This window comes from Talpa europaea (assembly GCF_964194135.1).
Source record: "Talpa europaea genome assembly, chromosome: 7".
In the NCBI taxonomy this organism is placed as follows: Eukaryota; Metazoa; Chordata; class Mammalia; order Eulipotyphla; family Talpidae; genus Talpa; species Talpa europaea.
In genome coordinates, this window is record NC_140074.1 from 88,697,764 (window position 1) to 88,710,023 (window position 12,260).

Sequence of the window (12,260 nt, forward strand, 5' to 3'; positions counted from 1 at the left end):
AATCTCTTAAATGCTATAAGTTTATATGTGATTAAATTATAAATTGGTAAAATTATGGCCAATAACCAATATACGCTTGTAAATTAAAAACAATTTAATAACAATTTCATTTCTAGGGGGTCTCAGTTTAAAAACTTTTAAGAATTCTTCCTGTACTCCCTACAGTATACCACTGTATTTATATTTAAAGCCACTAGAGGGGTGAATTCATCTGACCTTCATTAAAAGAATTCCTGTCCTTAAAATGTTCCTATATTTTATCTAGTCAGCTCAAGGAAATAACCATATTAAATAGTAGTTGTCAAAGTATGATCTATGAATTCCAGGGGAAGATTCCTGAGTATTTTTCAGTGGCTCCATGGAGTCAAACTGTTTTCAAAATCATAACAATACTTGATGGTATTTGTTTTTCCACACTATGTTGACATTTGAACTGGAGAGTCTTAATACCCAGTCAAAAAAAGAGCCAGATTCATGCAAGGCAGTTCTTGATAAGGCAGTAAAAATTACTATTGTCATTAAATCTCAACATTGAGCACATGTATCATTAAAATTCAGTGCAACAAAATAAGAAGTACGCACAAAGCCACATTTTCCAAGAAACAAAGCGCAATAGTGTAAGTTGCAAGTTGAAGCAGTGTTTTTCAAGGAACACCATTTTTACTTAAAAGGAAGGTCAAATAGCAAACTATATTGTAATTCAAATGTATGTGGCAGTTTTTTGAAGATGCATAAATGCATAAATATGTTTCTTTAAGAAAAACAGTATTTTTACCCAATGATAAATTTTGATATTGCAAGTGAAATTTATAATTTTGGAAGACTTATACACAAACTTAAGTTTGACAGCTTTTCAATACTAAAAGACTTTCTGCTATGGTCAGTTGTGATAGAAACAAAAGTAATTCTAAAATAAACAAACATTTGGAAGATTTACAAGGGAATTTTGAGTTTGAAAAGTCTGAAGCTCACTGCATTAAATAAATGGAAGTGTTTTAATTTAAAGAATTTAGCTTGGAGTCTGCATAAATTTTTTGAAGCATAAGAGTAAAAAAATAAGTAGGCCTTTCATTGTCAAAATTAGGTACAAAGTAATTCTTATAATAGTAGGACACTTATTTCTAAATTTTTGGTAAAAGCATTGACATTGTATTTCAATAACCTGTGGACTTGAGCATTATCTCTTAGGGATCTGTGTTTTACCTGTTACTGTATCAGGTGCATTCGTGTTGCTGCCACGCTGAATAAGTCTGGCTGCAAAGCTATTTTCATCAAATGAAGTCCCATTTACCACAGGGAGGTCTTCAAAAGGGTTTACCGACTGGTCGGAAGACACAGTAATGTACTGCACTGCAAGCCACAGAGCAGTGCTGCCCTCATGGTCTTTCAGTTCTAAATCTAATCTGAAATAAGGAAGCAGTGTGAGTAACAAATATAATCACCTTCGGACACTCAGCCATAAACAGTCTCATTCTTTCTCTTTGTACTTTTTGAATGACAATTTTTTAAGTTTACTTATTAAAAATTATAACACCAAAAGACATTTAAAAAAATTACTTTTCACTCACAATCCCACCCTCACAACTGCTTTTTCATTTCTCCATGTCTCTCTACGTACTGTTTACACTGCAACAACTGATTGAACACGTATTCATTCCTGGCCGTAATGGACAAGTGTAAGGGAGTCCTGTAGGATGAAAAAAAAAAAAAAGAGATGTCAATTTAGGACAGGCCCAATTCAGGACTATTCATAGCAGGAGGCCTCCAGACCCCTAGGCAGAAGATCACCTAAAAGAAAAGTCTACAATTGTACAACAGTATCCTTTTCTACTAAGGCACACAGTTTTCTAAATCCATGACCAAGTAACAAAGAATGAAAATGGATTTGCTTACGTATTAGCATTTGTTTAGTGGCCAAAAGGACAGGAATTAGTGAAGAAATGTAAAATGCTCTCCAGTTAAATACTCTCCCTTAATGAATGTGTACATATTATTTTTAAAACAATAGTTTCTACCACAGATACTCATATTTCCCCTGCTTATCCTCCACAACTCTGAAAATAATTTTTTTCCTTCTTCAATAATTCTCTGCATTAACCTGTCTTCAGTAGTGTTTTTTTTTTTTTTTTTAAGATTTATTTATTTATGCATCCACGTACTGGGGTATAGGCGAGGGATGCCTGTGAGAGATGCCTGGTGAGAGAATTCACCAGAGACAGAGTGGGGAGCAGTACAGGCAGACTGACTGAAATACAATGCTGCGGGGAGCAGACAGCAAGATAGGAAAGGTTTGCTGTGCCATGTGGGTAGCTACCTGGCCAGGCAGGGATCAAACTTATGCTCATGCTGCAGAGGCTGTAGGTAGCTTCACAGTGCTGTGCTTAACCCCTTGCACCATCAGGCAGGCCCCCTTCACTGGTTATTTAGCTCTCAAGTTCTCAAGTACCCTGCTGCCACTTCAGCCCCGCTCCCCCACACCCCCTTGCAGATGAGGTGGATACCTTTTTTAAAACAAAAGAAAAAAACAAGGATGCAGTTACTTCTGGGAATTAAGGTAATTACTATATGATATTGAGAGTTCATGGAGAGCCACTGTATTAAAGTACTCTATCCATCACACAGTTCTGACAACTTCACAGACCTCTTAGTTTTTGAGAACTTTCAAAGGTTTAAAATATTGTGTTGAGGTGCTATGATGAAATGTGGGTTCCACCTGTTACTGATTCAGGTGATTTAACTCCCCTTTATTACCTCCCACACTATATCCCCAAACAAGTGACCCTATCTTACATTCCTAACCAATTGGAATCTTCAATTAAAATTTCTGGGAAGGGGTTGCAATTGTATGGGGAATATAAAAATAAAATTTATTATTTAAAAAAAAAAATTTCTGGGAAGGGCAAAAGGAACACAATAACCACTGACAAATACACAAAGGGTGTTGCTATGGAATAAGATGCCAAGCTGTGCACATAGAGTTGTCTTTTAAAGTGCGAATATTTATAAGAAGGTAGAATTGGTAATACAGAGAGCTTTCCAACACCTTTCCAGACCTCACAGAAATAAAAGATTGCCTTGAGATAGTGTTCTTGTCTTCAAAATTTCTAAGTAACTTTAATAAAGGTGCTAGAAGATTTGTTTGGAAGAGTTGAACCAGACAACTACTCCGAAGATAAAAATCCAAAGACCTCCATTACCCAAGATGGAAATGGCTTTCCTAAATGCCTTTTAGGTAAAAACCTTTGCATAACAGATCAGCTTATGACTTAAAAAATCAGACTGAATAATGTCACACAAAAGGAAATGAAGTCCCTGTCTGCCAGTTATGTGCCATCATAAAATAACCTTCTGGATTATTCTGCACTCCAACTTACCTGCCTTTGCTGTCCTGCATGTTGGGGTTGGCACCAGCCTGCAGGAGGGCCTCTGCAATTTGTGCCATCTCAGACATCACATCTGCTGCGTGTTTCTTTGAACTGTACAATGCCACAAGGTGCAACGGTGTCTCCTGGGCACCCACAGTGGCAGCATTGACAAGAGCCCCATTCTTGATGAGGAAAGTGGAAGAGAAGAGATCTCCTTGAAAAGAAATAGAAGAATGTGGTCACAGATGGCAAAACCCAGGGCAAACTATTCAGGTCTATGATTAATCACAAAGGCACTGGTCAATAACTGCAGACAAACAATGAGGGATAAGTAAATGTGTTTGAAGTGGAACCTCTTGGGACTTCTATAAGTGAAAACTCACCACTGAAATCATGGAGTTACATATCTAATTCAAAAGACTTCATTCAATTTCTAGTTACCTGTCATCTGTCCTGTTCTCTCACCTCACTATCACTTCACAACTTAAGAATACCAGACTTCTAGTCTTCAAAGGTTTCTTCTAGTCAACTCTCAAAAAGGGTTACAAGATTCCTTCTAAGCACAATTTCCCTCTTTCATTTCTTTTCTTTCTTTCTTTATTTTTTTTTTTAATATTTAAAGAGCAGGTTTATTAGGGAAAGGGACAGAAGAGTAAAAAAGACACTTGCATAGACACAAGCGGACAGGAAGAGCTGCCCTGAAAGGTTCAGATTTGCTGAGAAAGGCCTGCATGGTTGCAGGGGGAGACCCTGAGGAGAGCTGCCTCTGCTGAGGGAGGTCAGTGAAGAGAAGTCCCGACATAGTACAGGTCATGGGCAGGCAGGAAGGCCACTGCCCTGTGGAGGGAGAGAATGGTGAAAGGAAGCATCTGCAGTCACAGATGGGCAGAAAGATTGCTGCCCGCTTTCTCATTTCTTGACCAACGTCTGCATCTAACTCTTACCTCATATCTACTATACCTGAATATAATTTCCTGTTCAGAGTAAGATCATGTCTGATTTGTTCTTTTCATTTTTCTCAATCTCACTACATATAAACACAACAGTCTTAGTAAAAAGTTTGGAACAGAATATTTGAACAAAAATCTGTATCTGCTACTATTTACAAAAAATTCACATGGTAGGGCCTCCCTGGTGATACAAGGATTAAGACACAACCTATGAAGCTATCCGCAGCCAATGCAGCATGAGTTCGATTTCCAGCCAGCCAGGGAGCAACCCACATGGCGCAGCAGACCTCTCCTGACTCGCTCGCTGCTCCCCTCAGCAGTGTATTTCAGTCAATCTGCCTGTAATGTCCCCCACTCTGTCTCTGGTGAATCCCTTCAATCCCCACACACCTCTGGCCTGTACCCCAGCTTTTGTATTCATAAATAAATCTTTAAAAAAAATTCACATGGTAAATTAACTGTCAAAAAAAAGAAAAACTTTCTTATAAGTCCCTTCTGTTGCCTTATACTAATTAGAATATTATATTAGAATATTATAGATAGAAGCGTCTACCTAGGACTATTTACAAATACCAAACTAAGACTGAATAATGTACATAAAATCTAACAATTTCAATAGTTCAATCTACCATCTTTGACTATTCAGTACTCCTTATGAGGGGGAAAAAACCCTCCCTGGACATCATCACAAAAAGTCAAGAATTAAGTTTATGAACAAATATTAAAGGTATACAATTCCGAAAATACTTCGTCAAATAACGGTTAAAAAAAAAAAAGGTGACTCTAGATTGTTTCTGTGAATACATGGCTAAATTCAGAAGCCAGCAATCTTATAAGAGGCAATTTAAATTTAAAACACTTGGGGGGCCTCCCCGGTGGCACAGCGGTTGAGCGCTGGGTTGCAAAGCTGCCCGCAGCCTCTGCAGCGCCGGTTCGATCCCCGGCTGCTCCCTGGCCACTGGAGAAGGGTCCCACATGGTGCGCAGACCTCTCCTGCCACATCCTGGCTCTGGTGAATTCTCTCTCACTCCCGTGCTTCTAACTGTACCCAGTACTTGTATAAATAAATAAATCTTTAAAACAAAAAACAAAGTAACATAAGATAATAAATTATTTTTTAAAGATTTATTTTTATTTATGCATAGATGAACTGGGTTGTAGGCCAGAGGTGCAGGGGGTGAGAGGAATCACCAGAGACAGAGTGGGGAGCAGAACAGGCAAATCTACAGAAATACTCTGCTAAGGGACACAGCGTGCAAGACAGGGGAGGTCTGCTATACCATATATGGGTGAGCTCCCTGGCCAGGGATCTAACTCAGGCCAAAGTGGTGACAGCGTGATAGTGCTGAGACTTAACCCCTACGACACCAGGGAAGCCCCCTAGATAATAAAATATGAACAGAGAAATCATCCAGACATAAATGCACAGAGTATGCTGTGGGTGGGAGCAGTTGCTTCTTTCAGTGGCCTCCAGGTGGCACCACATTAGTTGACACCAGGAAGTTGTAAATCAAACTCAGGCCGCAAGTGTAACTTTGGTGAGTGTGCCAAAGAACATATCCAAGCTATCCCTAGAGCTCATGTAGTTTCTAAAGGTACTTTTGCAAATCTGGTCTCCATTTCACCAAGGTCCATAGGAAAAATTTCTTACAAGTTACATCATTCCTCAGTTGGAAAACTCTCAGCTGATTTTTCCCTTTCTTACATAGTTATTTATAAAAGGTGGTTTTCTTTTATATCTTGCAATGTCATTTCATCTTCAAGTATACTTCTATATCTGAACATGTAGAATGAAGATAACTTCAGGAATTATTATCTATAATCCTATACTCATTTTCATCTTCAGTAAAACTTCAGAATTACCTGGTTTTCAATGCTTCTCCTCTACTCTAACTTTCTTACCAAGGGAAGATCTTGCTAAAGATGTGAGTTCTGGAAATGAGGTGGCTAGGAAACCATAGGCTCCTTAAATGCTGACTGGCCCATGTCTGATTTACTTTTGTATTCACCACTGTCTTTTTTTTTTTTAAGATTTATGTATGTATGCATTTATTTATTTATTTATTTATTTATTTATTTATTTATTTATTTATGCATGCATGCATGCAAAGAAGCAATGGGGTATAGGCCAGAGGTGTGGGGCAGGGGATGAGAAGATCCACCAGAGAGAGAGAGAGTGGGGAGCAGAACAGGCAGATCTAATGAAATACACTGCTGAAGGGAGCAGCGGGCGAGACAGGAGAGGTCTGCTGTGCTGTGTGAGTTAGCTGCCTGGCCGGGATGGAACTCAGGCAGCAGTGGTGATAGTGCTAAGACTTAACCCCTACACCACTAGGGAGACCCTCACCACTGTCTTAATTAAAAAAACACCAAAGAAATGTTTGGGAAGAAAATAGATTGACTGATTGAGGTTCCCTTTTAGCAGAATGGTTCTAATTCCAGTCAATTATATCTTTAGGTGACTTAAGACTTCTCCAACAGGTCTCTTGTGAGATATTTCATTCTTCTGTCCCAAATTTTTTGTTGGGGGGAGGCAAGAGGAAGAAAAGTGCAATTATTACCAACACCATGTGCAAAGAACCAAAACTTGGATTTCTTTACAATAAAAAAAAAGAGGTAGAGAGTTCTGTAAGCCACAAGTAACATGGGGATAGCAGGGGTCTAGGCTGGGTCAGGCCTTTGCTACCCATATACATAGTATACCCGTATACATAGGGATTCTCAGTAGGATTCTTAAGAGTAGTATGAACAAACCCCTCTGTAATTCAGCAGAAGAAAGAATATGTAAAAGTAATACAGTCACAAAAGAATAAAATACCCTAGAAAAAGCCACAATCTGGAAATGAAAGGGAATTTTACAATTATTAGGGCAACATGAAAAGTCTGATACATAATGTGTTTTTACTACTGTTAAGTTTAACATCTATTCCAAATTAATAAACAGACAATAAAGTTAAAACAAGGTAATGAAAAATGTGTGATATACTACACATGTGGAAACTAAATTGGGCAATAATGGATACAGAAATAACGATACAGGAAAACCTATCAATAGTTGGGTTCAACAGAAGGCCTAATAAAAATTTTCTTTATATCTTAAGCCCTTTTATAAGAATTACAGCTTTTAGATTAGATTTATTTTACTAATAAGAGCCAGATTTATACACATGTATGTATATACATATATACTCTACATAGTTACTTAAGAATTATTAGAAATTGAAAATTGATGTTTTACACTAAAAGAAAGGGAACCCAGGTGTACATGATCTAGAGGAAAAATAATTGATACCAAAAGAGCAGAACAAAGGATAATAGAAAATGCCCAAAAAGCACCATTCAGTTTCTGTCAATTAAAAAAAAAAAAAACAGGGGGCCTCCTCCCTGGTGGCACAAGGGTTAAGACGCAACCTATGAAGCTATCCACGGCCACTGCAGCAGGAGTTCGATTCCCGGCCATGAAGCAACCCCCACGGTGCAGCAGACGTCTCCTGACTCACCCGCTGCTCCCCTCAGGAGTGTATTTCAGTCAATCTGCCTATTCTATCCCCCACTCTGTCTCTGGTGAATCCTCTCACACATACCCCCCACACCTGTACCCCAGCTCTTGTTTGAATAAATAATCTTTAAAAACACAACAACAACAACTTTGAATACATTTTAGAAAAGTTTCCATCAAAACCAGTTAAAATAAAAACTATCTGGGGCTTAAAAATTTCAGTAACTGGGGCCTCCCTGGTGGCATAGGGGTTAAAGTCTCAGAGTTACCAAGCTATCTCCAGCCACTGTGGCCTGAGTTTGATTTCCAGCCAGCGAGTGAATCCACATGGCACAGCAGATCTCTCCTATCTCATCCGCTGCTCCCCTCAGCAATGTATTTCAGTCAATCTGCCTGTTCTGCTCCCCACTCTGTCTCTAGTGAATCCTCTTACCCCCCACACCTCTGGCCTATACCCCAGGTTCTTGTATGCATAAATAAAAAAAATTTTCAGTAACTTCTGCACCTCATTCACTGACACATGTAAATGAGGTATTATTATATGTAATAGTGCCCACATAAAAATATTCCTAACACAACAGTTAACAGAGAAAAAATACACATGTAATTTTTCTTTCAATGCAGTTTCCTGACAAAAGCTTTATTCAAACCACCACCAATAACATTATTATTTAATTAATACAAACTATCTCATGCTGTTCCAGTTGGTGGCATCATTTGCAAATTTACTATAAATAATTAGACAGGATCATCTTATTTAAGAAATCCACTCACTGATGTTATTAACAAAAACAAGAACCAGATTTTTTTATAAAAGCAGGTATTCATTCTTGTCCAGATTCAGATAATCAGAGTTGGCACCCCTATGGCCATAAAATACACTACCTGTGGACTTGCTCATACACACTGGCTGCCTACTTCACTTTTCCTACATTGATTAGTACATCATTACTAGGATGATCACTATTTACCAAGATTCTAACATATGTCCAGAACCAGACCTAAATCTCATAAAGATCTTCACTCCTATTATAAGTTTAGTTGTTAAATTTTAAATATATTATAAATCATTTGGTCAGGCCAACAGATTGACAGTTTAAGTTGGAGAAGGAAAAATGAAAACAATTCTTGAGAAATTGGAACTGGTAATGACATTCCAACTCAGGAATAAGAGCAGAGCCTTGGCCGACCCTAACTCTTAGATCTCACAGTATTAAGAATGCTACTAACTTTGTTTCTCATTCTCCCAACAACCAGTAGCAGAAGTGATTCCCACTTTACAGATGAGACTTGGAGTAATTAAGTAACTCGCCAAAGGTCACAGACTATGTGGCTGAGCCAGGATTTAGACCTCAGTAGATCCCAGCTCCCATGCCAGTGCTCTGTCCACTACCTCATGCTACATTCTCCAAAGTTAACAACAATCAAGTTTATCAGATCCACAATGTAATCCATAGGCTTGCAGGCATCTGGTAACTCAAGAGTGGAAGATTAAATCGTCTGGAAATAAGCATCAAAAATGCAAAAAAGTTCTTGGCAATTCTTGTAACTAAGCAATCACCAAAATATTTAATAACTTGTCAAAGATGTTTGTTCATCAAATACAAGAATTTAACTCCCTACAAAGAAGGAAACATAATTCTGAGATTGTTTTTTTTTTAGTAACAAGTGTATTTGTTTCCAAAATAAACACTGCAGACACTAAACAGTATGGGAAAGAATAATTCCCTACGTGGTAGAAACTTTCCCCACTCAACACACACCCAGTGCTAAGTACCCAGCAGCTTTGCGCAGTGCAAAGTGGTGCTTGGGAAAAATACATCTGCTATTGACACTGACATCTCTAAGGATTTCCCACCCAATGATGAACAAAATTTTCCTCTCCATCAGCCAGCAAGCTTAACACTCTAACACATGGCTCAGAAGGATATCTATATTAAAACTTTTGCCCAAAAAGGACAAAGCCACAGCTATAAGAGGATCACATTTGAAATAACTACACCCTACCAAGTAAGAGCAACGCTATGAATGGCGAAGTGTAGCAGAGACAATAAAAATACTTAAGTGAGGGTAAATATACATAATTAAGATGTGAGGAAACCAGTATATTCTTTGATATCCACATGTGAACAACAAAGTAGTCATGGCCAAGTACTTTGAGTAAGCCATCTATCCCTCTATAAAATTAAGGCTTTGACATTTCTGAGAGCTTCATTCCATACTAGAGCTCTACCTCTATGTAGATTTTCAGTCAAAATGACAACTGCAAAGCAGAATCAGGAAGGATCCATTTGGGACTTAAAAATTAATAGGGCCATGGGAAAAACAAAAGACATACTTTTTCCCTTGAAAATTTAATCCATTAAGATAAAAGTATCTTGATCTTTATTCTATCACTTCCATATTCTTCCCACCTTTGGTGACAGTAGCTACAATTTCAAGTAACTTTTCCAGAACAAAATGGAATGTACAGGTTTGCCATGATAGATGTATGCTCTGACTTCTCCAAGACTATGTTGAAACAGTGGTGGTTTGATACTTTCCCTCTTATAGTAACTGATATAAGTCTTCCTAGCACAATTTCTGAAGAAAATCATATTGAATAAGCAAACATATCAATTGCTTACAAGAAAAAGATACTTCTTCTGAAAGTATCATCTTTCTAGTTTTTCATTTTCTTTTTTTTTTTTAATGATTTATTTATTTGTGCATACAAGAGCTGGAGTGTAGGTCAGAGGTGCGGGGCATGACAGGATTCACCAGAGACAGTGGGGAGCAGAACAGTCAGATCTGCTGAAATACACTGCTGAGGGGAGTAGCGGGCAAGCCAGGAGAGGTCTGCTGCGCCATATCGGTTGCTTCTGCTGACAGGGGATCAAACTTGTGCTACAGTGGCTGGCGATAGCTTGATAGTGCTGTCTTTAACCCCTGTGTCACCAGGGAGGCCCTTTTCTTGTTTTTCCTCTTGGGCTCTGTTGATTCTCTGAAGTTTACTGATATGGTGTAGGCAACAGCTCTTCAGTTCCTCCTCTGACCCAATGATCACAAATTCTCAATCATGTAGCCCATGAATACAGGCTCAAGAAGTCTTTGAAAATGTGTGGAACAGGGTCAGAAAGTCCTTAAAAATTACTTGGGCAAAAGTAAAACTGCCTGCAAAGAAAAATATAAAACATACTTTTTCCTACCTCTCTGGATTCCTTTATGTAACAAGCTCCAGCCATTCTTATCTACCATATCCACATCAGCTCTGTGACTAACCAATGTGGAGGCAATACTCTCTAGTCGTCGTGAAAGGGCTAGATCTAAAGCAAGATCTCCATTATGATCCACTTCATTCAGCTTCCCAGGGAGCTGCACAGATAAGTTTGTAAATTAGCACCCAGCATAAAGAAAATATGACTCATTATAATATTTCCCATGTTGGCCTTTAAATACCACCTCTTATACAAATGACAAATTTTAATGCTATAACACTGTACCCCATATTCAACTGAATTCACAAATATCCCTTAGGCCTCTTCAGGGCACATGCCTTTCAGGGAGCACAGATATGACAAGAAGCACAGAGCAAAAAATACCATGGAAGACAATGCCAGGACCCAGGGGAAAGTGCTGCTGGAAAACAAGGGCCAGAGCAGAGGTTCAGAGAGTCTGAGGAGAAATAGCTAACATTATTGTGAAAGACCATAGCTGAACTACACTATTTCTCCTAGCAATTAATTATCTCCCCCACACATGGGACACCAAGGATATAACATACTACACTCCTGTGTGTTAGAGCAACTGCATTTCTTAAGGCAGTGTGGTAGGCAAAGTAACAGCCCCCAAAGATGTCCACCTTGATTTTAGAATGGTGTTGCCCACAGTCAACTACAAAACTGTAAGAGAACAAAATTTTTTGTTGTTTTAAGTTAGTAGTTCTGTGGCAATTTTTCACAATAGCAAAAGAAATTTAAAACAGATTTTGGTCCCTGGAAATTGGGTACTGCTGTAACAACTACCTAAAAATATGGAAGGAGCTTTAGAATGGGGCAAATGGGCAGAGGCTGGAAGCATTCTGAGGAACATGACAGATAAAGCCCAGATTGCCTCAAACAAACTGTTAGTGGAATAAATGTACAATTAAAGACTGCCAGTGATGGTTCAGAAGGAAGTGAAGAACACTACAGAGAAAAGCAAGCAAGACAAAGCTTTGGAAAAAGATATGAAAAATGGAAATAACAACTGACAGTACCTGTGAATCCATTTCAATTAGATAAAGGAAGACCACATCTTCTCTCTCCACTTTGATAGCTTTATGCAGTGGGTACTCAGTCTTAGATTTGATCATTTTATATAGCAACTGAGCACTCATGCTGCTGAAGTCCTCCTTTCGTAAATCATCCTAAGGATAAAGTGGAAGGCAAAACAGATTCAACATAACAACTGATATTTATTAAGCAC

General features: G+C 38.4%; 1 protein-coding gene across 2 annotated transcripts in view; it reads right to left on the minus strand.

Annotated features, from left to right (window-relative positions):
* ANKFY1 (ankyrin repeat and FYVE domain containing 1) overlaps window positions 1-12,260 on the minus strand; it is a gene marked incomplete at its 3' end in the record, with an annotated part of 51,971 nt that overhangs the window by 20,960 nt on the left and 18,751 nt on the right. For both annotated transcript variants that reach the window (XM_084237527.1, XM_084237526.1), the window contains exons 5-9: window positions 12,052-12,201; window positions 11,003-11,168; window positions 3,375-3,579; window positions 1,619-1,687; window positions 1,204-1,403 (exon numbers count right to left, since the gene is read on the minus strand). In XM_084237527.1, the coding sequence (XP_084093653.1) occupies window positions 1,204-1,403; window positions 1,619-1,687; window positions 3,375-3,579; window positions 11,003-11,168; window positions 12,052-12,201 (790 nt within the window). The remainder of the gene's footprint in view (window positions 1-1,203; window positions 1,404-1,618; window positions 1,688-3,374; window positions 3,580-11,002; window positions 11,169-12,051; window positions 12,202-12,260) is intronic.